General features: G+C 41.1%; 2 protein-coding genes across 4 annotated transcripts; one reads left to right on the forward strand and one right to left on the reverse strand.

Moving 5' to 3' along the window:
- Window positions 1-1,815: 1,815 nt before the first annotated feature.
- On the forward strand, window positions 1,816-10,732 carry tnk1 (tyrosine kinase, non-receptor, 1). 3 transcript variants are annotated; one of them, XM_056368718.1, is made up of 14 exons: window positions 1,816-2,090; window positions 4,596-4,765; window positions 5,464-5,534; window positions 5,652-5,837; window positions 6,382-6,534; window positions 6,652-6,929; window positions 7,039-7,165; window positions 7,328-7,474; window positions 7,575-7,669; window positions 8,044-8,289; window positions 8,594-8,658; window positions 9,371-9,867; window positions 9,971-10,066; window positions 10,542-10,732. In XM_056368718.1, the coding sequence occupies exons 2-14, from the start codon at window positions 4,603-4,605 to the stop codon at window positions 10,716-10,718; spliced, it is 2,301 nt and encodes a 766-aa protein (XP_056224693.1). In that variant the 5' UTR covers window positions 1,816-2,090; window positions 4,596-4,602; the 3' UTR covers window positions 10,719-10,732. The 3 variants fall into 3 exon arrangements, with proteins under 3 accessions (XP_056224693.1, XP_056224695.1, XP_056224694.1); XM_056368719.1 differs by lacking the exon at window positions 1,816-2,090 and adding an exon at window positions 3,462-3,486; XM_056368720.1 differs by lacking the exon at window positions 9,971-10,066.
- On the reverse strand, window positions 10,724-22,171 carry LOC130164182 (phospholipid scramblase 2-like). The gene is made up of 8 exons (XM_056368721.1): window positions 21,875-22,171; window positions 21,105-21,190; window positions 17,804-18,078; window positions 16,805-16,847; window positions 16,355-16,575; window positions 14,190-14,351; window positions 13,672-13,833; window positions 10,724-13,580 (listed from the first exon to the last, which is right to left on the reverse strand). The coding sequence occupies exons 2-8, from the start codon at window positions 21,115-21,117 to the stop codon at window positions 13,521-13,523; spliced, it is 936 nt and encodes a 311-aa protein (XP_056224696.1). The 5' UTR covers window positions 21,118-21,190; window positions 21,875-22,171; the 3' UTR covers window positions 10,724-13,520.
- Between the last annotated feature and the right edge of the window lie 5,147 nt (window positions 22,172-27,318).

The raw sequence follows: 27,318 nt of genomic DNA on the forward strand, positions 1-27,318 counted from the left end.
AAAGGCAGAGAGAGCTTCCCACACTGTAAGCTGACACTCACAAACTTCAGCCTCAGTATCTGAAGACCAAGCTAAGGTGAGATTTAACACAGCAGAAGGAGTGTAAACATCCACCCCAAGGCCTTTCTAGCCCTGGAGACTCATCAGATCCTGGAGGTGACAGCTTGTTGTCTGAATACCTGTCTGATGAGTTAAAGGTGACTTACTTAAATCGTGAATTAACGTGACACAACTGAGGCATCATTTGAATTGTATTGTTTGTATTTTTTGTTAGGCTCCCGCCTGTCAGCTTATTAATAATTCCTGAGAAGGAAGTTCTGTCACACTTTATAAGAAGCTGGAAACGACAACACCTATCGTGTGCCTCTCTCTCTCTTTTATAACTTTGTTCAAAGTGCATGAAAGAAGTGAAAATAGATCTCCACGGCCGCTCCTGTTTGCAGGGTCTAAAATCTATTGTGTGTGCTGAGTAATTCAGGCAGGCGGGCAGGGAGGAGCGACCGGGGGAGATACTATACCAGGAAGTGCAAAGTGCAGGCAGGTCCTTCACTGTGCTGCCTGGTTTGCATTCAAATGAACAGCAAGGTTAGAGTAAAAAAAAAAAAATCCTGTCAAACTTGTTCTGCAACAAGGAGGTATGAAGGAGGGGAAGAGACCGAAAACCATGACTTGGCTCATGGCTCATGGAAAGTTTCGTCTGAGGTCAAACGAAAGAATTAATCATGGTCAATGGAAAGAATCAATTATATTATTTATAGTAATAGCACAGAAATAACACCCCAGCTATTACTAATAGGACATTTTACATTGGTCATGGTGGCAGTTGGAAACATGTTTATGCCCCGTGATCAATTAAGGAAAACAACACATCACATTACACTATGTAGTCGGAAGATAATCAACTTATTTTTGCATTAAAATTGCAGTTACCAGTTTATTAGGGACACCTAGCCAAAGCAAATTGTGATGTCATGAGGGTCACAATGTTTTTTTTTTTTCAAGTGTTTTCAAGAGGTGTTGATTAAACTTGAAGCTTGAAACTTTGAAGGCTATTGTTTGTAATGCCACTGTATTGCACTGCTTTACTCTGAGAGGTGTCTCTAATATTTTGGAGTCAGTTCAATATTAATTCATCAGCTCCACAAACTGCAGCCTTTGAAAATAACCATAAAGTTGAATCAACACAAATGTGATTCTGCAGTTATACATTTTAATAAGTCATGGGCTCTACAATCCATCAGTATAAATGTTAATAATCATATTATAAATTAATTCAGGTCTTGATGTCCTGCAGTCCTTTTCCAGTAGATAAGGGGTCAAACAGTCCAATGGAGACGTCTCCCTTATGAATGAAAGAGCTAATAAAGGAGGATTTTCCACAACCTGGCAACCCAGAAGCTAATTATTCATCAATCTATTAACTATATTTATTATATAAACCCTTTATAAATGAAGGTATAATTTATTGCCAGGCTGTTGTATAAACTAAAACTATTTGAGCTAAAACAGATTTGGCCAAGTTCACATGATAAATCTGCACCTGACTTTATTGTAACTTCAACCTCTTTGATATAATGACTAAATGTAAGAATTAATAATATCCATATAATAATAATAATAATAATAATAATAATAATAATAATAATAATAATAATAATAATAATAATGTGTTTAACTTCGCTTCACCCAGTTAGAACACATTGCCAAATTATGGCATTAGGTAATGTTTCTACCTGTGCAGGTAATGTCGTAAACTCAGGTGAGAGAAGTCAGGAAGGGGTGTGGTTACATCACAATCTGGAGAGGGGCGGAGAAAGACTCCGAAAACACCCAGGTAGATCGCAAATACACTTGTTGTGTCTCACAGGGACGTGTTAGATAAAAATATATACCTGCATCTTCAGCGGGAAACGGCCTGGATCTATCAGCCGGTGGATTATTTATGAGGAGTGTAGGATTCAGAAAGGAGTTGTGATTTGTGTGGGAGCCCTCCGTCGGTTTCAGAAACCATCATGGATCACTGGTGTCGAGGCGTGTGTGATTAAGAAATAACTGCCAGCTACCGGAAGACTGAGTTATTTTGGTTAACGGTAAGCACCAGAGCTGGTACCAGTCCGGACCCGGGTCTGCGGGGAAGCTGCAGTCTGGGATCACAACTCATGGAGACAGTTTGAAAGTTTGAAATAATCAAGTGTCAGAAAATGAGCAAAGCGGGAAATTATTGAGCTAAATGGTGATTAAATTGCCCATTTACAGAAAAACTGAATATTAATGGCAGATATCCCAAATGGCCAGATGTGTTTCATTAAAAGTAGAGGAATATAACTAAGTACATTTATTCCAGTACTGGACTTCGTTATAATTGTAAGATACTTGAGTGTTTATATTTTAGAGGCAACTACTTTCTTTTTCTCTTTCTTCTTCTTTCTTTTTGTTTTAACCAATTCTCAGATCAAAATATTGTAATTTCACTCCACTACATTTACATGAGAGCCATAGTTATTAATTACTTTTCTGACTCAGGTTTCATATTCAAAGCCTAGCTGTGATGATTTTATCAAACATGGTGCATTATACCTACAGTTTATACAGCAGTTTCGAGAAGCTTCACCTCCACCAGCTACAACATGTCAGTACTGTTTACACAACAATCCATCAATGATAGTAACCCTCTTTGACTGCTGCTCTTCACTGTGCACAGAGCCCACTCATACTGTGTGTAGTGGAAAGAATACACAGCATCCTGAGCAGATGTGTGAGAGCTGCACCCGTCACACCTTTGATAATAAGAGAATGAAGCATTTCTCTGCAAATGAAGCTCTGTCAGTGACTAATAACAAGACTGTTTCAGCTGTGTGGCTGTGGGTTTATCTGGATTTGTTCTTCAGCCAGAGGAAACAGGCATCACGGGTGTAAACAACTGCTCCGCTGCAGAAGTTCAGTTTTACTGGGTAAACAACGCTGCAGGCCAGTTTGAAGTTTCAGATAATGGCTTTTGAGATAAAAGCCGTGTGAGTTTAACCAGTGACTGTTCAGCCACATTAGGCTAATAACTAAATAGTTGGACTGTTGGTCACACATGACTTTACACTGAGAGGATTTTTCAGTAGCTGAGCAGGTTAAAGATTCATCAGTGTGCACACAGGGAGAATGATCACAGAGCTCTCTTTGTTTACCAACCTGCATCTGTGTGTGTGTGTAGTGTTATTCTTCTGAGTCTGAACTCACTCAGCGGAGAATTTGCCTCATGCTCACTCAAGTTACGTGCAAATTAATTGGGAGTTGTCCCTGGAAATGAATGCAAGTCCAGGCTAGTACCCTCTTGCACATGTCTGGTTTTGCTGTAAGAAGGTTGATTGTTAATGACAATGTAGCTCTGCTAGTCGTTTAGTGGGGATGTCAATTTCTTTCCCAGGTCTCCTGACACGGGAATGTTGAAGGCCTTCCCTGACTCAGACCTGCTGGGCTTGGTGTGCTGATAAGCAGGTGATTTATGGCTTCACAACCCTCCTGTAACATTAAGAACAGAAGCCAAGATCATATCCAACAAAAGAAGAATTTGCTGCGTTTTCAACTTTTCATTTTGTTGCAACAAGGAAGTTATTCAAACTTAATCATCCTTGATGTTGCACTAATGACACAGGGCAGGGCAGTTGCTTAATATCAACATTAAACAGATCAAAGAAATACAAATTGGGAGGCAGACAGGTCATTTAAATGTGAAAATGACACCCAGAACAGCCTCATCAGAGTTTATTCACAGTCATGCTGCTGTCAAGAAACTCACTATGGCTTCAGTAGTCACATAAATACTTGTAGACAGGATCCGGTCCGACTGGTGCCCCTAAACCACCGGCAAGCTAATGTTTTCACCTCTCAGGATCGTCATGTCTGAGGCTGAAAATGAGTCACAACCCTTTTTGCTTCCTGTATCACCCTTTCCCCTCATCCACCTGTTCCTCCTCCTGTGCCTCCACTTGTCTGCTTCTTCCATCGTCCGGCACTGTTTCCCTTGTCGGCCTTTGCTCTCTTTTGGGTAGCTAGCGACATGTTTGGTAGTGCAAGGATATGCAAATGACACTTTTCACTTTGCTTTTGTTTATAAAAAAAAAAAAAAGATGTACTGGTCTTTGTGCCTATAAAACTTTGATATACTAGAAAATGGGATCAGCAGACACTGTAATAGCTGCCAGGACAGAGATAGATATAGAGATTCCTCCTCATGGGATACCAACAAACAACTTGTTAAAAGTTGGCACATGGCTAAAGGCTGAACAATCCCCCCCCTCATCACCCACTATGGGCCTTTTGTTCAGTCGCCATGGTAACTTAACAAGGCCCAAGTGGGAGCGAAGCTACAGTGTAACAGGTTCTTTAATGAGATGAGGAAGACTGTTAGGTATTTGCATCTTTGGGTTTTGTCTTAGATCCATCGACTAGAGTTCTGAGTTCCTGCTCTTATTCTGAAATCCTAATGACAAAAAAAAAAAAAAAGATTTGCGGAGATTTGATACAAGAAATTGACATTTATTGAAAACAAAAGGTCCCTACACTGTCTCGTATGTCTTGTAAACTTTGATCTTTCCCCTTTTAAGGCAGGTCATGCTGATGGACCAAGACACTCAGTGGCTGTACCAACTCCTGGCCGAGGTCCAGTTGGAGAAATTCTACCTGCGCGTCAGAGATGGCCTCAACATCACCCGTATCGAGCACTTCGCCTACGTCAAGGAGTCCGACCTGGAGCAGATAGGAATCAGCAAACCTGGTGAGCCTGATCGTCTCCTTTGATCTTCCACGCTGAGTGAAAATCAATATGTACAGTATCTGTCAGAGAACATTTCCCCTTTGCCACAATAATGGATTTTTGTTTCGTCACAAGACAAAGAAGAGTTAAAACTGGTTCTGACACAAATGCTTTTTCTTCTGTTTAAAGTGGTGTGTTGGTCTTTTTAATTCCCCACAACCAACCTTTGGATTTACAGGGTTGATGGATCCATTTGCATAAACTAATGTTTGATCATCACAGTGTCCTAGTTGAGTTTGTTAAGTGCAACAACTAAAGGGTTTGTTTTACAGGAGAATATTTTCTCCTGCACATTAATCATAGTCATCTCCCGAAATCAGATAAATTCACTTTGTGCAGCTACTTAAGTCAAAGTGATGTCATTTTAAAGATAGACACTGAGCATTTAAAGCTTAGACCAAAGCTTAAATAAAGGAATTCAATTTATGTCAATCAAATGTTCGATTAATCAGCTAATCATTTAATACAATTTAATCTAATTTGACATGATGACATTAAAGTAATGGTGTGCAGCATGATACATTTGAGTAACTGTAAAGTTAAATTATTGGTCAATATTTTTTTAAGTTTATGTTACTGTAGTTTATAAAACAATAAAGGCTGTGATAAAATGTAAATATGTCATGTTGAGAATAATTATGTAAATTTTTTTCTTCCAGCACAACGAAGATTATGGGAAGCTCTGAAACGCTACAAGGCAAACTCACGATCACGGCCGTGGATACCGAAGGTCTGAAGCACCTAGTTACATTAACATTGTTGTAGATTTCACGTGGATTGTGTGTGAACCACATGTAGTCAGGCTTGGCAGTTCGTTTTTTTTTTATTAATTTAGTGATGTACACAGGTGCTAAGCGGGCGAGGTCTGGATGGAGGAGAGCAGGGGAGCGGCCAGGCTCAGTGCCAGGAAGTCGGCAGCCGCACTCTTCCGTGTCTGATCCAGGACAGCGAGCTGATTCTGGCCGAGAAGCTGGGCTCCGGGTCCTTTGGGGTGGTGAAGAGGGGAGAGTGGCACACGCCAACTGGGAGAGTGGTAAGCAGTATAACACCATATACCAGTATAAGCAGGACTTCTGTTTTTCTTTTGAAAAATTTGGCACCTTTTGCTAACAGATGCTGTATGTCATGTTCTATTTAAAGGGTACAAATACATTTATCAAGGGACAAAGTGACAAGTGCTTTTATTTTACTTTACAGCACATCATGTCAGTTTAAACCAACCATGATTTTCCCCTTACGTATGGAGAATATGATTTGTAGGCCGCGGCATCTCTGCAGCGCCACAAATCCTCAAAATTGTATGTTGTAACACATTTGTTGATCACCATAATCCACCATATCAACTATTTGTGGTGCTAATATGTGAGTGTGGCTTGTTTTAGCTAGCTAGCTTTAGCCTAGTCTAACTTCATATCATGAGCTTCCTCCATTATCTGACGCTTGTGCTTCTGATGAAGGATAATGAAAAATGTCAAGTCACAACTGGTGCAGAGGGGTTTACGCTAACGCACAAACCCAGGCGGAGGGGAGAGGGTGAGGGTGTGTGACACTGAGCCTCTTCGTTTGCCTCTTCTCAGCTTCCCGTTGCTGTAAAATCCCTGAGGAGCAGTATGTCGAGGCAGACAGACACACTGACGGACTTCCTCCAAGAAGTAACCATCATGCAGTCGTTGGATCACCCCAACATCATACGGCTCTATGGTGTGGTGCTCACACAGCCACTCAAGATGGTGAGACGCTTTGTTGTTTTCTCATGATTGAACATGTTGGGCAGGGATTATTTAGGAGCGATGAATGGATCTGTTAAAGCTGGAATACACACTGACCTATTTTTCTGTGTGCTCTAGGTAACAGAGCTGGCCCCCTTGGGCTCACTATACGACATGCTGCGCTCACGTCAGTATGAGTACCCTCTGGTCCGCCTCTGGCTCTTTGCCACCCAGATCGCGGCAGGTATGGAGTACCTGGAGACCAGGAGATTCATCCACAGGGACCTGGCTGCCAGAAATGTGCTGCTGGCCTCCAGGGAGACGGTGAAGATCGGGGACTTCGGCCTGATGAGAGGCCTGAGCCACGAGGCAGATCACTACGTCATGTCGGCACACAGACGCATCCCGTTCGCATGGTGAGGACTCTTGGAAAAAGTGGGACGATTGAAGTTGGAGGAGGAAATAATGATTGTTCTCACTCATTTTTACCTTCCTGCTGGTCTGCCGACACGCTTTTTCCTCCAGGTGTGCTCCAGAGAGCCTTCGTGTCGGCTCCTTCTCCCATGCCTCAGACGTGTGGATGTTTGGTGTCACCCTGTGGGAGATGTTCACTTACTGTGAGGAGCCCTGGTTCGGTCTGTCAGGCCGACAGGTACGCGCTTGTCCGCTACATCAGTCATGCTATGCTTTCAGTGTTTGTACCCATGCCAGACAGTGTATTTGTCTTCAAGTTTGGAATGTGTGTCCCCACCCTAACACTTCGCTCCGTGACTCAGTGTTTTAGTATCCCTGACATTCACTCTCTGCGATATAGATTTTGTGGCGTGTGGAGCGGGAGGGCGAGCGTCTGGAGAAACCGGCGGATGGTCCTCAAGAGCTGTACGCCATCATGAGGAAGTGCTGGGCCTGCAATGCTGGTGACAGACCCAGCTTCGCCCAGCTCACCACAATGGTGACAGAGGTCTGAACATACGCAAAGACAGAATCTGTTAACTAAAATAAAAAAAATTTTCAGTATGTCCCTGTGTTATTTTTACTCACTTCTCTCTCTTCCTCAACAGGCTAAACCAATGGAGGTGCAAGCAGCAAGGGACTTTTCTGAACCCAGAAAACTCACACTAGTGGCCAACGACCTTGTGACGGTCATAGACCACGGGTGGGTGAGGGAAAGCAGGGTGGGGCGAAAAGAGTAAAAGAAGAACTTTGACCAACACAATGGGCTTTTGTTAAGATGAAACAGGGGTTTAAATCGGCTCGCTTACAAGAGTGCATTCCAGCCGTGATCTCATGGAGTCCTTGAACGCATTTGGCCTTGTTTGTTTGAACAAATCCAGCAGCTTTTAAAGTTTTTATTGCCCCTGATCTATTTGTAATATGGCCACAGAACAAGTAGATTTGCATCAGTCAACAAAAAATACTTGAACACATATAAATCCATAAAAGAATTGAAATAATGTAATCTCATTTGGGTTTCTAACCTGCCTCTCTCTCTCTCTCTGTCTCTGTCTCTCTGTCTCTCTCTCTCTGCAGTCTGGAGCTGAGTGAGTGGAGAGGCCAGAATCAGAGGACGCTGACGGTCGGCTGGTTTCCTGCGAGCCTCACGGTGCCGTCGCTCCCTCCTGTTGCTGCTGTTCCCGCCTCTTCCAGCAACCCCGGAGCCAACCCCGCTTCCACGGCTGCCCACATCTCAGCCCCTGTGAAGGGCAGCCTGCATCACACCGGGCATGGAGACATCAAGCCCGAACGCTGCTGGGGAACACCGGAGAGCCTGGACGAGTGAGCGACACCCCTCATCCTCCTGTCTATTTTACTGAGACTCTTTGGTAGCTTCCTCTGTAACAGCCTCTCCCCGTGTGACAGTTAAACGTCGGTACAAAATGATAAATCCAAAATCTCGCCACAGTTAAAAATATACCATCAAGCAAAAGTAGAAAATCATATTAACGACCACGTCGGGTCACTGAGTTTTATTGCAGAATGTAAACTGGAGAGCAGCGCTGAACTTTCACCTGCTGTCAGACGGAACAGCTTGGGAGTTCAGGCTGTCAAACTAATGTGTTTACTTTTCTGACCTGTGCAGCAGTGGCAGCTGGAGGCCGAGTCCTGCCAGGGAGAAGGAGGGATCCAATCTGCAGAAAATGGCAGGTAGGAACTTAAAATACATCCAGCTGCTGTGAGTCGAGCTGTAAGACAAACCATACACACATCAGTGTATGTTCAAGATCAGGATGTAACCTAATATCACCTGGGTGTTGGATATTATAACATTGGGGTTCACATAACTTAGATGTTGTCTATTTCTGGTCTTAATACAGTGATGAAATGGACAATGAAGGCCTCTGTCTGTTTGTCCATCACATCCTCATTACGTACTACTTACTTGCTTATTTATTATTTATTATTTAATTATTTACTTAATTAAGATCCCCATCAGCTTCCAGAGAGTGGTTGTCTCCCTGTGATCCACTAAATAAATCTGATTGTCTTTCATGAAAATCCCAGTGAACAAAACCAAAACATTTCACATTCAAAATTCCAGTCAAAAATCTTTTGCTCTTTGATTTTGTCACTATTTTACGGTTCTAGTAAAAAGCTCTTTGTCCTCGGGGAAAAATGATGAATGACTTGTCCTACTACTGTTCATGCTCCCTGCTTGTTGTTACACTGTCATTACGCCTGTTGTCCGATCCTTACGACGCGTTTCAGTGCCTTTTAAAATATTTTAATGTTTTAATGTCTACTCACATTTGGCCAGTCTGCTCCCTAGTGGTGTTTTTAGGTATAACAATTTAACAATCTTCTTTTTGTCCCAGCTGGTGTGATATTTAACTCTCACTGATTCTCCCTGCGTCTTCAGGTATGTCTCGGAGCCTGGAGTCGGTCTTGAGTGGACACCGACCTCAATCACACACAGTAGGGGCGGTCAGGGTGGATCAGCACGGCAGACTCATGCCCCCCATAATGGCAGCTCGTAGTGTGGTGATGCAGCAGGACCCCCGCCGGTTCAGCGAGGCCAGTATCATCCCGCCTCCTCGACCACCACCCCCCAACCTGAAACGCCTTAACATAAGGTCTCAGAGGAGGCCCAACGTCAATCCAGCCCCAGCCGCCCTCTGGCCATCACAGGTGGGTCCGTCCCCTCTAACGCAGCCACAACCTCAACCTCAACCTCAACCTCAGCCCCAGCACCTGCCTCAGCCGGGCGTCGGAGGCTCCAACATGGCTAAGATGGCCCCCATGGCTCGCTCTACTCCGCAGCTGGATAACCAGACAGACAACAGAGAGAGAGATCGAATCAGAGATCGAGAGAAATCGCCTCATGTGCAGAACACAAGAGACAGTCTCATCGCACAGGTAAGATACCAGTTCTCTTACTGCTGTAGATATGGGGGGGAGGGTTTTTTTTTTTTTTAGCTCAGAGGATTAAAATAGAGAGTTGTTGCTCTGCTCTGGTCAGGTCATGGAGGCAGTACATGGAGTGACCACTGAAGAGGTTCATATTGCACTTCAACGCAGTGACTGGAACCCAGTGCGAGCCGAGCAACACCTCAAGGTCAGACCATGAAATGTCTGTCAACACGAATATGAAATAAATGTATAAATATAATGATTTACAGAAGACGTAAAAGAACACTAAGAACTCTGAAACACAGGTTTTCACCCCGGAAGTATAATAACAACAAAGGTGCGTCTTGCATTATTAGATCACCTTGAGACCCTGTCCTGTGCTAAAATCCAGTTTTAGGGCCTGCCTTATTTTAGTCGATATATAAAAAAATAATGCAATGTGGTTTTGCAGAAATATACATGTTGCACTACAGGCCACACCCACTCAGTGATGTCCCATCAGGCAGGTGTTTTCCAGGTGTTCTGCATTTGAATGCTGATGCAAAACACCTGCTGTCAGCAGGCAAATAACGAGCATTTCAGGGGGCAAATTTCCTCTCGATCTCTAAACCTGAATACAAGTCCACTGTTTTTTTTGACAGCTGCTTCTGAGCCTTGTCTTCTTGTTTCTGTCCCCTCAGTTGGAGCAGCTGTACTCGCTGAGCCTCTGCTCCAAAGAGGACTGTCTGAGGATCCTCTCCAGATACCAGTGGAACCTGCAGCTGGCCAGTCGCTACCTCCTCCGATTGTCTCGGGACGACAGGCCCGGCCCGGGCGAGCGGGAGCGACCTGCAGCTAGTGCAGAAAGACGAGTCTGAAGTGACTGATTTTACCTTTTATTAATGCACGGATGGTTGACTTTTTCAGCAGCATCCTGCTTCACAGTGACAAACTGAGACACTTGGAGATTCCCAGTACAACAGTCAGCCACCACCTCAATATGGAAACGTGTGGGACGAATGTAAATAGTTAACTGCGTCATGTAATGTTTGTTTTTATTTGTTGTAATTGTTTTTGTATTTTCAATGAGACGTTATCCTGCACAATGTAGACGTTATTTGCAAATAGTTTTTGTATCTTAATGAATGTGTTTATATTGTTAAAAATTGTTTTGTTGAATAAAATTGATCATCTGGTCTGATCTGACACAAAGTATAAAATATTTGCAAATGAAAAATGAGTCCTTAGACAGTTTTGTGTTGAAGCGTTGGCATATAGAGGTTAATACACTGTTATTTTGGTATGTTGAATGTTTTAATGAAGGATAATTTAAACAACCTCATATGCTTCCATTGTAATAACTAAAACCATATTTTCAGTATTCACCGGGCTCACAATGGACATGTGCAGACATGCTCCTAAACACTATTCTTGTATTTCTCACTTGCTTCCAGGAGATGGAGCAGTCAGGCATTCGGCCTGTCTCCTTTTGTTGCATGTGGAGTAGGGCGTGGATATGATCTTTATGTTAACATGAATGTGAGCAGGTATGACTGAAAGGAAGCTGATACTGACTCCAATAAAGTCTGTTGAGAAAGTTACCAGTAACTAATGCAGAGAGTTTTGGTGAAACTGGTCTTTGGATTAATCATGGGCATGAGAATTAGAGACTGTATTTCCCTCTGAAGCAACAATCCTTTTTTCCAATTACAACCAGATGTGGGCCTTCCCCAGAATTTCCTGGACAGTCACCAGAGCAAAGCAACACAACACTCTCACAATGGCTTAATATTGTTTCTGTTTTACCTATTGAACTAGTTTTTTTTTTGTTTCTGTAAAAAAAATGTATTTAACAAACATACAACACCAGAGTTACAGGAAAGTGATACAAAATTGTTTTGCAACAAACAGGAAACAGATGTGAACAGCTACAGAAATAACACATATTTAGTTACTGGCAGTGTAACAGAGTCTGGATTTAAGAGCACGAGTGGCAAAGAAACCTCATCGGGGGCAAACCCATGTTGTTTCTCAAGAATGATGAAAACCAGAATGATTATCAAATTAAGAAAAACAGGTGCATTAGACAGAAATAAGCAACATTTGCAAACATCAACCTGCAAATGAGCTGAAAACAGAGTTCACGACTTCATATTCACATTCCTCAGAGACATTAATGGTTGGGTTTTCCCCGGGCGGATCAACTTTAACTATCCCCAAATTCTGCTTTTTATTCAATTCAATTCCTCTTTTACTTGAAATGTCTTCCCACTTGACCTTAACCCACATTGTCTCTCTCTTCTATCATTACACTGGCACTAGTTCAACACAGTGGTATCTAGAGAAATTGGAGGGCAAGGTTCAGCGTCAGTCTCCATGGCTGCAACTAAAGCACAGAGGAGACATGAGAGGATTAATCCTGCAGCCTCTGCTGCAGTTTGGTTGTCTTATGTACAATAGGCTTGAAGACACGGCGGGCTTTGAGGAAGAGAAAGGCAGCTGAGAGGTAGAGATAAAGCACTTAGGTAAATACTGTCAGCACGCTTGTGTTCACAACTTTGACTACAAGCTGTTAAACTTCCCTCTCACTATCACAACTACTTCCCTATCAGCTAAACAGCAACAGCCTGTTAACTGTGGTTAATGCAGTTTCCTACATTCTACACTTTTACATAAGTCTATATTATATGTGTTCCTATATGGTGTTCACGTATAACGAGATTAAAAGTTTACTGTACTAACGCACAGCAGTGCTTTACGTTAAATGCTTTAGCGTGCTAAAATGCTCATAGTGACAATGCTAACATGCTGGTGTTAAGCAGGTGTAGTATTTACAGTGGTAACAGTGCTAGTTCAGCTTGCTTGCATACTAACATTTGCTAATTATCACTTGACAAAAGGTTCAACTGAGAATAATGAGTGTCATTGGTTTTGCATGTATTTGGTCATAAACCCAAGTAATGGACAAATTAAACTTCTGACCTGAAGGTGGCGCTTAATAAAAAGTGAAGGGATGACCAAAGTTGTTATATGATATATGATACAAAATGAATCCAACCAATAGTGGTTGTTAGACCAAAGTGTGGGACCAACAGATCCAGCAAGGCAATGAATACAGCTTCTACACGCATCCACAGCAATCATGCGCTTAAACTTAATCTATTGTAGTTTCTTCATTGAGTACAAGTACATTAGTAATCAATATACATATAGCATAAATACAAAATCTTAATGCCAGTGTAGCATAAAGCATATTCAAATATGTGTGGTGACTTTTATTCTTATTTCTTTATGTAGGCACTGAAAAAGACAGAGGGATAGGGTTGATTTTCTTTGGCAGAAATTAAGTCTCAGCTGGAGTACTTGCTTAAAAATAGACAAAATATCTACAGACTGTGTGGAGTGTGAGGAGTACTGGCAATATGGCAGTCAGTGTCAGTCACTGAGTTTGGATAGATTTTTTAAAAATTCTTGGCAGACACCCTATCAAGAGGTCGTTAGTTCACATCAGTTCGTATTTGTATATAAAAGGATCAAAGTGTTGGCAACTTATTGGCTGGAGTTTGGTGAAGGAAGGATTTGAAAAAACAAATGGAAAAACTAAGTACATGAACAAAGTATGCATAACTGGAGAAAGTCCTTTCCTCTCATGCTGTTGTTTTCCCATCCTTTTTTTCCTGTTATGAAAACACAGTGCTGCGCTGGTTGGCCTCCCCGACCTTTTCGAAGAACATGAAATCCTGTAATGTGAGTACAAACAAGGACAAGGTCGTCATTCAGCAAGGTCCCATCAATTAAAACCAGTATTATTGAATAAGATTACGGACTCACAATGAGGAAGCAGGCTCCCATGAGCACAGCTTTCATCTTCACGTCCATGTCCAGTGGGAACTGGATGCCAAAGTTGTCCGTGTCAGTGAAGACTTCTTTCAGAAGACCACTCCACTGCTTGCTGATGCGACCGATGGGTTTGTCGCTATCTTTCCCCTTCAGCTGCAAAGCAAAAACAAGTGTTCATCACTATAAATCCACTATAAACACCTCAAAAGCTCAATATTAAACATTTCATATCTTGTTTATTTATTTAAGTGGGTGCAGTCTTGCCATTACACTGAGGCTGCCAGACAACCATCGGCGACTTATCCAGAACTCACAGCTAAGAAATAATCTCGCACAAAACCTCTCGAAAAACTTTTGTTGTTTTTATATTTTTGTTTTTGCAGATTAAACAAAAGGTATCATAAAAAGATAATATGTTATGTCAAATCATTCCCTTGAGCCAATGAACATTATATGTCAGTAACTGCTGCCATGCAAGTCATCCAGAGACAACAATTCTCCCAGCGCACCTCAAAGTTGACGTCCCCACAGCAGTTGCAGGCAAAGCAGGGCCCTTCCAGCTTCATCACGGTTTCCTTGTTTGCTCCCTGGATGGAGAACCGCGGCACGAAAGGATGCCAGTCCTGTTTGATGAAGCCTATGGTGGTGCCGGGCGGTGCCTGGACCTCCATCTGTGGGTCGCATAAACAGTTAGACGCACGCTAATATGACACGGAATTTTGAAAGTGATGATTTGACACAGTCTTAAAATCTACCCATCGTCTCTTGACAATAACAGCTATAAATAAATCATCACGGGGCAACACACGTGACGGCAGGAATGATAACTAAGTCTGACTGTTTAATTACGGCACCACATAACAGAGGTAATACATCTCACATGGCTCCTGTCTGGTCAGTAAACAGAACACTGAGGTATGTGAGAGTAGAGGTTGGGATCCGGGCCAGTGGGAACGTAGCGTGGCCAGCCGACGCCAATGATGTGATTAAAAGGAGAGAGAGAGAGAGAGAGAGAGAGAGATCTCAGAGGTGCAGGAATGGCAGAGGATTGAGGGAGTCAAGGAGATAGTTTGGACAAAGGCCCATTCATAGTCCTAACAAACCCCTGCCTGAACAGACTGGAGCACAAAGAGATTGAAACGCTATTCAGCAACTCACAGCAACACAAGGCCAAGCAGGAAAGACAGACGCCTCCAAACCTGAGCCAGCGAGGCTGAAGGGTTTTCACTAGGACCCAATAAGTTTCTCCTCTCTAAATGAAAGAGGGTTAATTAGTGAAATTAGCTACTTTGATGCTTGGCTGGTGTGAAATCCTGCACACAAACTGCTATTTCAAAATACAAGCTCCACTTTTGTTCAAGGGTTGGTTTGAAAATCAACACCTCTTTGCAGAAACAATATTTCTGTTTCGGTGGTTAAACCAGTGAAATATCAACAGTTTTCTGCTCATTCATTAGAAAGCAGTTCTAGTGAAAAATGTTTCTAGAAAAAACATGTTTGCTGGTCAATTTTCAAATTGAAACAGGCTCTGGATACACAGGCGGTATTTGTTTTTGGTATTTTGATGACAACAAGAAAAAGATAGAATATCACAAAATTTATGAACCGTCCTCAAGGAGATTTTCCCAGGATTACACAAAAAGTACAGAACTGCAGCCAAGGAAAACCCTGTAAAGTTTGGTGTGGAGCCAGGAATTTTTTTTTTACATTTTCATCAGTTTCTCAAGAAATAATATGCGGATCTTGGTGTAAAAAAAAAAAAAAAATCTGATATATTTATGGTGTTGAGATCTAAGAGTTTGTACAGTTTGGTGCGGACACAGATAATAATCCGGATCTGGTGGAAGAAAATGCTGAATCCACATTACACACAGAGTTGTGCTTATTATTAATAGTAAGTAACATATATGCATATGGCACCATCAGCATTTAGGAATGCTTACATTCACAATACAGCATTTCATTCGACGTGGAACTAAAAGTTACACAATGAAAACAGTGGTTACGACATAGCGAGGAGACAGTTCATACAGCTGCAGAGTTGTATGAATTGTATAATGCAAACGGTAATAAAACCATGCAGCCGTCTTGTGTGAGGATTAAAGACAAGACAGGACAGTGAAGAAAGAAAGTTTTACTTGAGACCACGTTGGACACGTTGGACTGTTTGGCCTTGGTGGAGTTGTGTGCTCTGCTGAGTGCCGGTCTGGTTCTTTAACTTCCTTTTCTTCAGTTTATACCATCAACTCTTTTTCTATTGCTGCTTCCCAAGATTTTAATTTAGCACTTCAGTTTCTGCTTTGTTCGCTCTTACTATGGTGTCTTTATGAGCAAAGCTACACTGCGAATCAACTGCTTTAACATACGAATGGTTAAATCTCTCCTCAGACAATCAATGATTAAATATTAACAACATTAATAATAGGTAGTCATTATCTTGACACACATTAACCAAATATTGTAACACTGATATCACAGTGTTTGTTCATAACTGAAGTGAGTTATCAGGGTGATTTGATGCTGAATGAACTATTGAACTGCTATATTGTCATATTAGTCTTGGTGTGGCAAATCAATGTAAAGTCAGGCTATTAAACCTGCTTTTGACACTTACTGACTCATTTACACCCACCCACCCAAAACACACAGACACACCCAAAACACACAGACACACCTCTTGCAGGCAGCAGGGACACCAGCAGGAGACACAGCGGAAAGGTCTGATGAGGCGGATGACCTCTCTGTCCATGTTGTCCTTGATCTTCATGTCGAAGCTGCGCAGCGAGCCGCAGCAGTTCCTGGTGCAGCAGTCGTTTTTCTCTTTGGCCTTGTAGATCTTTTGGCCGAGACTGTTCTTTATCTCGTACTGGTTGTTGGTCTCAAACCCGATGAATGCTGGCAGGAGAAAAAAAGGACAAAGGGTGGAAACGGTGAATAACCAAGCATTGATGAGCAAAAAATTCCAAGGACAAGACGTCATCTCGTCGTTCCTTTCTTGAGGGTTTAAAACTTGTGGGTGTGTCAGAAACTGACAAACTGCTGCTGTTTATTCCCCGTTTGTTCCCTTGTTTTTTTTAAGTGGCAAGAGATAAAAATGATTGGATGAACAAGTGACATGCCTTACCTTCTAGGAGTTCCACTTTCTGGTGAATCAGGATCTGGTCAATCTAAAACCACAGCGGGGAAGGCAAAGTGAGAAAAACCAACTGAAAAATTATATGATCTTGTGACAGTCAAAGTCAAGAGGAATTAAACAGTTTATTGCGGCAAAATATAATCTCCCCTCAGATCTGAAAGTTTTATTCCGCTCACACGGAGGGAACATTTCCCTTGCTTGCAATGCAAAATATCTTCCCCTATGAATTTTAATAAAGCTGTAGAAAAACAACAAGAGTCAGTTCGGAGGGTCGGAGTCTTGCTACCTGCTACTGTATTCACTACTGGTTTCCTTTTTATGTCTGGGTGCATGAAGAGTTAGTTATTTACTAGAGAGCGAGTTAAAATCTAGTAAGTTGACCCTTTGATATTTGCACAAAGAAAATGTTCTGAGCTACTGTTTTTCAAGAACAATGTTGGATGTGAACTTTATGAGTTCAGAAAGCTGAGAGGACCGAGGGCGTTTACACTGTGCACATCACTCCCGTTTTATTCACTGAATAACGGCTCACTACAGTAAAATCCGCTCCAGCTCCTCATGCAAAGTAGATGCTTGTGCTTTGTAATGAATTTTACTTTATCTGAACTGAAGTACAACGAACCACAAACATAAAAGTTAAATCACTTACAGCGGCAAAATAAAATGGCGTTATACATTAACCTTTACAATCACTTGAACGCTGAGTAATTTCACAGTGTGATGTGATGTGCTACACAGTTCTCCCTCAAATGATCTCTGGTGTGGCTGAAGCTCTATCAAGCAGGGAAGGATTCATTATCAGTAAGTTGAACAGTCAGAAACAGAGAAGGTACAAATTCCTGAAACAAAGGAGTGGTGCAGGAACAAGCCATGTGACGATTGAAGCAGGTCACCTGACTCCACCAGCTAACTTTTCGCTCATCTTAAGGAATTTCTAGAACCACAGCTATAATTTTGCAGATCTCTCTTTTTATTTCTCTGGCCTACCTGTGTGAGGTACTCGAGCCCTGGCGGGACTCCGACAGGAACCGCAGATGGAGCCCCGACTGGAGCCGGGGAGATGGCTCCTGGAGGGCCACCATACTCCGGCACTGGACCTGGCTGATACATGACTGGAGGTTGGCCTGGATTGTAGCCCATGTTGAAGCCTGGTGGAGGCGCTTGGCTCGGGTCTCCATATCCCCCTGGGGGAACGGGATAAGGGGCTACAGAGTGGCCGCCGGGATGAGACATGGGGTAGGGAGCCTGGCTGTCTGGGTAACCTGGAAAAAAGACAGAGATATTAGTTCAAATATCATCCTCAACAGGAAATTCAGTCCGTCTTTACATGGACTGTTCTTTACACTGGCTACAGATCTATAATCTATAATAATAATGACACTCAAATTAGAAGCAACAGATGTTCATTTCAACCACGAGACAGATACATCGAAACATAAAAAACAATTCCTGCTTTCAAAGTCATATCTTGAGAATTGAGATCAGATTACTAAACCACATGTGGGTTTCACGTTCTTACCTCCTAAAGGTAAGATAAAAAAATAAAATAAAGCAGAAGTAAGCACTCAGGTGAACACTGCACCACACTGACACAGAGAGAGGAATCCATGATCTGTGGATGTCTCCATGATATGCTTTGTGTGGGAGAGACCATATGTTTGTTTACTGTGGATGATCTGGCTTTTCTCCGCTGGGACAGTAAAGCCAATTAGCTGCTTGTTATCAGCACCGCAGTGGAGACTCGAAAGCACCTAGGAGAACAAGTAAACAGCTAATACTGGAAATACCGGACTGTGCAACACAGCGGCAGCTTTAGTGGTTTTTATTTTCACAGTAAATATTCTGAAGAACTGTGTTTTATTAAAAAGAGCTCAATAAACAGAAATACTATCTGACAACAGTCTTTATTTGAGCGTGAATTCAAGAGCTGCAGAGTGTTATCCGATCAGAACAAACTACGCCAACAACTAAAGTTTCCAAGTGGCAGTTTATAGCAGTGCCACTGTAAGTTTTGGATTTGACAGATTTCAAAAAGCCTTACGTTTGGTTCAGAAAAGCAAAAAAGTAATGAGAGAGTACTGAGTTACTCACAAATACCGATATGTGGATCATGGGGAAAGGAGCTTAAATGTCAGGCTAAAAGAAGTGGCTGTGACAGAGAAATGCATGAGAATGTCTGTATTTAATAAAGTGGAATGCCGACTGTCATGTGTTCACTCACTAACAGATGTCTGCAATGTAGAGTCACCACACGTCTCTCTTAAAAGAGGGCGGTGCGGACGTTTCCCTGAGTTTGATATTAACGGTTCGTTTTCTCTCTTTCTCCCGCATGCTGCTCGTTTCTTGTGATTCTTTTCGGATCATGAATGGTTTGTTGTAAACGCCCGTGAGAACAGGTGTGCTGCTCCTGCGTTTCATTTTAGTTGGGTACAACAAAGCAACGGCAAAATTGTTTGATTTCCCAAAACAAAGTCAGGTAAAAGCAGAAAAATCAGTGGATCTTTTTGCTGGATTTTTATCATTTTTCCAATGGACCTCCAAAACTGCTCAAACAAACACATTACATATTTTAACTGCCGTTTGCCAGTTGTTTTTTTTTTAAATTTTGTGTGAAGTATGCAGAGACAATAATTGACGAATGAGCCTCTGTACAAACACTTCTCATTATTTTTATCCTGCTCTGTAATTAATGTAGTGCAGAAACAAATTGGTTGATTCACTGATTGGTAGATCAAGGAAAATTGACAATATTTTTTTGATAATCAGCTAGTTGATTAAGTCATTTAGCAAGCTAATAGGAAAACATCCTCTGGGTCTAGCTTTTCAAATGTGAGAATATTCTGGTTTAAAGTATTGTGAATTTAATATTGAATTGGCTTATGAGCTGTAGTTTGAACAAAGCAAAACAAATTTGAAGACATTACTTTTTAGCTATTATATATTTTAAGAACCAGTTCATCAAAACAAGAAGCACCACGTCCATTGAATAAATACAAATAATCATTACTTGTCAACCTTCTTTCACCACAGCTAATCTCAATAACAATAACTCCAGTACTAATATTACTGGTTCCCAGTGCAGTAAAACTCTGCTGCTTGTCTTTACAGCAAAAAATGGTTTGTTTCACATCCGCAGTTCTGTCATGTGGTGGTTTGCCACCTGTACTGAGAATAAGATCCAGGCTGCTGACCTGAGATCTGCTAGCTACTCTACTATAACTAGAACTAGCAGCTATACTCTGTATGTATATATGTATGTATGTATCTGCACATCTGTGGTTTCTGCAAGGTTGATGTGGCCAGTTTTTTGTGGGTGGGAGTTTTATGACGTTCTGTTAAACATCACTTGTTGCAGTATGTATGTTAGGGTAAAGGCCATTGGGTTTTCTTGCACTGTGTCAGTAATTCCTGTGGCATTAGTGCTGACTCACAGCTGACAAAACTGGTTTTGGTTTTAGTCCAACAACAACCTTGAGCACATCACAGCACACATTAGAGGTCATTCATGTATTTCATGGCGAGAGTCTCTCTGGTTAAAATAGTGAGCATGCTTGCATTCAGTTTTCAAGGCGGAGTTAATGTAATAAAGTTTCATGGATTACAGTTCGAAGGCAACCAAACCTTCATGCCACTTCTGACTTCTTAACCAAGCATGAAGCCAAAAAGAGGATGCGAGTAATGCCTTTTTTTTTTTACTTTAAAGCTTGTTGTTGTTCCACCTCTTCCCACATTCCTTTCTCTAACTTGCAAAGAAACAAAACAAAAATAAGAAATTAAACTTGCATGTTTGCAGACAGACCACCCTCGTTTGCACACTGCCGTGTGCGCACACAACGACACCTTTCACCTCCTAAACCTGTTCCTTTCCACGCAGGGGGAGGGGGATGCTTGATCAAAATCAGAAAGGTTTTCCACCACCTTGGGGAGGATAGAATTTCGCAAGGCCACTGGAGGAATGTGTGAGGCAAGACAAGGCGCTCATTCATTATGCAGTGACGTTGAGTGGACAGTTTGTGATAGGAAAGTCTGATGGAAACTTAACATGCAAGAGCCTAATCATTTCACAATGACTGCAACTGTGGAACATAACACAATGGAAGAACTGGATAAGTAAGAAAGTTTTAGGCCTGAGTTAAAGACATTATATTACACTGCTGACAAATATGAAGTGAAAAAACTCACATCACAACTCCCAATTCTTCTCATTTTCTGTGTAAAAGTCAAATTAAGCATGGAAATCAGTTTTTTCCCCCTAGCTTCTTAGTTGCTTCTGGAGAAAGGCACTTACCAGGAGCAGACATGGTGAGGAGCTGGCTTAGGTTTTTCTGGGCACGGAGTAAAACAAGGTCACACTTCCTGGTCCACTCCCAGTGACTCCATGGGAAACGGGGGAATAATAGGGAAAGGGAGGGGATTGTGATTAAAAAAAAAAAAGGAAAAAAAACAGATTGGAAGGAGGGGACGGGATGTTGCACAGAAGCAGAAAGTGAGAAATTACAAAAGGAGTCAAAGACCAACAACACTTAACCTCATTCAGTTTTGCAATCATGTTGAGTGCCTTTTATTACCTTACAACCACGTAATGTTTAACATGCACCACAGCCGTGTGCAACAGTGAAAACTAAAGGGAGGCAAATGGCCGTGCTGATCTTGAACATGCACGTTTAGCTAAGTAAAATACAAGCGGGAACAACAAGTCTCAGCAGAGGCTGGAAGATGCGAGGGGAGGTCGGGAGCTTGGTCATTTATTTTTCCACATCCAGTGCTGCTCCACATGTTACGCCACATTTGTGCTTTCACTATCATTAGCATTAATAGAAGACGCCTAATTTCCGGTTTAGACCATGTAACAGCATTCAAATCCCCTATAAGGTCATCAGTGGGGGTTTATCAGGTTCATTTAATAACTTAGCACATAGCCTACCCCTCCTCTCCAGCTGTATCTCCCGGCCTCATACACGCTCACTGTGTCTGTTTAAACCCCCGATAAAACCCCAAACACTCTAATCCTCCATTTATTAACTGCGAAACAAAGTGAAACTGACGCAGAAATCTCACCTCTTGGCAGCTGGTGTCCTCTCTGTCCCAAATATAAAAGTGAGAGAAAACAATGCAATGAGATAGAGAAGAAAATACCCGACCCCCGGAGCTTTTTTTTTTTATCGTCTTCCTCCTTCAACCTGTTTGTTGCTTCTGGCTTTGCCGCTCTCCACTCCTCCTTTTTTTTTTTTTTTTTATATATATATTCTCTCCACCCCTTTCAGGCTCAAATGACCATAAGCAAATCTGAACACGAATATTATCATCAAGTTCACGGAAACAGGGAGATAATTTTACTATTTTTCATTGACGTTCACTGTTTTCTCCTGTTACGTCATTATCACAGCCGTAGATAAAGGGACATGCAACATGCAAATATTATTATCGGTGCCTGCAGCAGACGGTTGGTCTGATAAACATGGTGTTCAACACAACCACCAGAGGACGCCAGTACCTCAGTAACAAACTACAACACCTACATCAAATATAGAAAAACATCTGCAGTCAAAATTATATTCAACAAAATGTATTTTTGCAGAAAGTATCAGAAAATATAAGGTGTTACTACTTATTGTGCAGCACATGGCATGCTGTATGATATTAATGGAGAGTTATCATTTAATCACTAATAACATTTTTTTCATATTTCAGAAGGTGGGGAAATAATTTATATATGAAATCTGAATCTGCAAATAAACAGTAACTATAACTGTCAGATAAATGTTTTAAAATAGAATAATAGAAAACAAAATTGCTGGGGGAAAAAATAACCACAGGAAAAGAATAGTTAACATATTTCTCTCTCAGGTGTCGTAGAGTGGAAGTGTAAAGTTATATTAGCATAAAATGGAAATACAAGTGCAAACTGAATGTACTTACTTTCCACCACTGACTCTAATTAAATGACAATGATCAAATTAATCCAAAAACAGTTTAACTAGATTATCTTAATCAAATAAATTAGCTATAGGCAACTAATCTAAATTTAACTAGCCAAACTAAATTACGTGACTGAATTAGCTATCTTGCTAACCTTGTCTCCTTTATAGACTAGCTAAATCACGGTAAACCTGATAAAATAAACTCAGAAATTAAGTTAAATTAAAGCTGCGTTATTAACACTAATTCAAATGAGAGGTAGCTAGTAGCATAAGTTATTTCCAAACCAACAGAGAACTAGCACCTTTTAGCTTAGTTATCTTGTTTTGATTCTGCAGCCTCTAAATTAAAGCCCCATAAGCAGAAGTTTCCATCAATAAAAAAAAAAACCCTGATTAAACCCAGTCTACCCAAATTGCCCACCAACAAAGGGCAGACAACGTTAGTGACAAACTTTAGCTATTGAAGAAAGTAAAATATCTAGCTGCTAACTTACGTACCTTGTCAGTCTTTTCTCATAAATTGGTGAGGACCTGAACATAAAGTACCACTTGACTCCTGACACAATGACAATGAAAAAGTGTTTCCAGACTTTTGATTGGCGCTGTATTCAGGAAACAAAACAAAAAAAAAGATATAGATAATTAGAGACTGAATATTGGACTTGCAATTGTCCGATGGCCAAGAAATGATAATTTGCTGTAGTTGTGCTGGATGTGTGATACAACTGTTTGCTAAGTAGCTACGCTAACCTTTAATGTTACTGTGTCCGTCTGAGCTTCTTCCTAGTGGAAATGTAGAGAAGTTGCAAGTATAAACTTATATTCTCAAGTATAATCCCAGAGACTCATGGTTTGAATATATAATATGTAGCTAGATTGAATATCAGACCATACTCTGACATAGCCACTAAATGGTGCACACACAACTGATTAACCAATTAAACGACTGGTGACTGATTAACTGCCTTGTGGTAAAAGGAGATCTCTACATTTCTCCTCCTGTATAAGTATGTTAATGTCATTAGTTACAACTGTGCTTTTTCTGTGGCGACAAGTCCAAATGTCTACTATCCCTTTTAATCACTACTGACAATGATCCCTTTTGATCAGTTCATGTGTTGGTCTGTCAGTGTTTCTGTGACCAACAGGAGCACAAATGGCTGAACAGACATGACATTTCTGGACTAATTCAATCTGACAAATGTCTTGTTTGTTTTATTGTTTATATATTTTTTCCTGTTAATGTTTTCTGAGGTTGCTCACATGTGTGGAGGGAACAGTCTCTTCTGAGTCAAGGCTATATTTGGCACCTGCTGCGGTGCCTGATACTTATAGGGCACTGGACTGGGGCGGGGTAAGAGGGAAGTCATTCAGTGCACATGCACATACACACACACGCGTGCACACGCACACCCACACACACACTGAACACATTAAGTGTACCGAAAACAAAACTTTCAACTTCATTATAAGGCAAAAAGTTACTATCATGTTAAAAAATGCATATATTCTACTTTTTTAAAATATACTAACACTGCAACTACTGCAACTACTGCCCTTTTCAGAACAATTAATATACATTTAATACATTTGAGACGCCTGTTTTATAGATTACAAACTTAAACATGTGCATATTAAATACAAAAAATGTAGTTAAAAACAGTTAATTAGAACTTAATGGTGTGTCAAAAAGGTGAGTCACATGCAGTCAGAGGAACACATTGCTTATTCGCTGTCTAGCAGAGAGTTATGGTTAATATGAAGGTAGCAGCGGATCAGCTTTGCTAGTTAGGAAACCACTGCAGCCAGCCAAAAAATAGTGCGGCACAAAATGCCACATAAAACCCCAATTTAGGGATTAACCAAACAATATTTAATTAGTGCTCTTTAGAGGCGGGTGTTACCATTGGAGAGACTACAGGCTAGCTGTTTCCCCAAATTAAGCTAACTAACTGTAGCTTCATATTATTGTACAGGCATGAGAATCATATAATTTCATCATCTAACTCTCAGAAAGAAAGAAAAAAAAGTGTGTTTCCCAACTTATATATTTTAATACACTAAGTAAATACGCATCTTTTTTTAATGACATCTGAAAATGTGATTTTAGTAAACTTTTAGTAAACCAAATTACACCGGCATCCACTTAACTTATCTAAACATGATGCTGATATTAATCCCAAACTGTAAACTAACCCTTGCCGAAGTGAGGGGCCAACAAATAGTCCTCATTTTGGAGGATTCTCCTCAAGTTTACATCTTCAGGAGGACATTAGGTCCTGTATTGCAATAAGAGAACGCAGCCACACACCCAGGCAGAGGCCCCTAATCATGCCTGTCCCTGATAAAGGAGGTAATCAGTGCAGCCTATCTGGCCTCTGCCCCTGCTGACATGCTGCCAGCCTTGCCTTGGTTTATTTATACATGCCTGATCTATCAGCACTGGCTCTATGTTTGGTAAGCCTCAGCATCCCAAAATAGAAATAATTAGGACAGGGCGGGAAAAGAGGAAAAGTGAAAACGTGTCTGAACAGGCATATGCTGAGTGGATCCCCCCACTCCCCAGGCCCCGTCCTCTGCCAATCTCTCCATCCATCCCTGCTACACTGTCTCCTCTCTGTTTTGTTTTCTGAGGGGTGGAGAGAGTTGTGTGTGGTCTGAATTGGGTGGCTATCCGCCGGTGAAGTCAGGCGAAGCAGAGTGATAAAGTCCTCCAGTTTGCCACACACACTGGGGGCCTGATACAATCTCTGATCTCTCTGTACTTTCCTTTGTGTCTTTTAAACCCAGACACATTGAATAAGTGCAGATATGAATACACGAGTCATTGATTAGTTAATCATCTCTAGTTGTCAATTACCTGTTTAAGTTTAGTAACCAAATAGTTGTTCGTTTTCCTTATTTCCTGGTTTTTATAGTTGCTGTTTAGCAGTTTAAATACGTCACTTTGGGCTCTGATATTTATTGTTGGAACTTGCCATTATTTCGGGCATTTTATAGATTAGCGAATACTTAAAAACAAAATACAACTAACTTATAGGGTTGGGCAATAATTCAAAATCACTGTATATACTGTATATCACTGGTTTTTATAGCGACTTGCAATTGATTCTAATGTGTCAAGTAACATTTGGTTATTACTGAGCCCTTCAAGTCTTGTTTCTTGAGACAAGCTTTAAAAAATGTGTGTGTGTGCTACTGTGCTAATGTGTGTACTGCTTCCAATTTTAAACAAAATTAAATTTGTCTCAACAATTTAGCAGAAATGAGTGTCAGCATCTTACGCGGAGCCAGAGTAAAGTGATTCACTGCATGGAATAATGAAAAATGACATGAAAATTTAATTATCAAACAGCATTGAATGATTAAGTTCCTTGTTTTGACTCAACTGACTTTGAGGACTTATCAATAGACAAAAATTACTTGATAAGATATGTCATCTACTTTTAGCAATCTGATTTACAAAATTTAATTGTCTAAAGTAGCAAACAATTCCAAGCAAAATGTAATTAAAAACAAACAAAATGGGTTAAGGTTTTTGTTTCAAATGTATTCTCAGGTTTTGATGTAATGCGTAACAGTGGAACAAAATCCGTTGAACTGAACAAAGATCTGATGATTAATGAGTAATTTTGGAGTTTGATCATATCATACAAAAAGTTTTAGCTTGTATTTATTTATTTATTAGTTTCACATGTATCTAGAATTAGGCCTGGTGCAATTGTGGAACTGCAATAGACATAAATTGAGTATTTTTGCACATATTTACCATCTGGACATGTTTCAGCATTAGGAAAAATTTCTATTATCATAATGTTGGTTTTCAGCCATATCATCCAGATCAAATTACAGACCAATTGCTTCAATAACTCATATGACGGGATATTAAAGACCTGTTCAGGCTGTTGCGAAAATACAGGGAAGCTAGCTGTCGCCAGCCTGAGGGTATAATGTATTACCCCATGGCAAGTCAACATCCTCAACAATGGCCTTATCCTGCTGCAATCTCTCCTCGTTTGGCTCGGAGGAAAGTGGACGAGGGCGTGGGCGTGGGACGGTGTGTATGTGCATATGTATGTTCGTGTGTCAAGGCATGTTGTCAGCACTTCAGATCTCTTCAGAGTGACTTTAGAGGTTTGAAAATAATGATGACAATAAATGCCAGGCAGCAAGGCGGCAGATGTAATTGGCATTTCTGAACTCACACAAACACACACACAGACACACACACACTTAGCCTAAACAGCTCTTGGTGCCAGTCCCATAATATAAACCCACCCTAGAAGCATGGCTACAAATACCCTCCAAACTGGTCAGCAGCTCAGAAAACGCAGCGCTGCCACCAAGAGCTTTTGAGGACAGAACTCCACAGAGAAACCAGAAGATTTAAGGTAAGCATACAGTCGCCTCTGTGTTACTGTTTCCCTCACAGGAATGACAGACATGACATTGACTGTTTGACTCTGCTCAGATGCTTTGCTGCAGGTGTTTCCTACCTATCCTGGCTCTTTACCTGTTGCTGGAGGAGCTATCTGCTGCTGTGTTGCCAAGCAGACTCAGAAACAAAAGGGTAAGCTTTTA

The sequence above is a fragment of the Seriola aureovittata genome, chromosome 23 (assembly GCF_021018895.1).
Source record: "Seriola aureovittata isolate HTS-2021-v1 ecotype China chromosome 23, ASM2101889v1, whole genome shotgun sequence".
Classification (NCBI taxonomy): Eukaryota; Metazoa; Chordata; class Actinopteri; order Carangiformes; family Carangidae; genus Seriola; species Seriola aureovittata.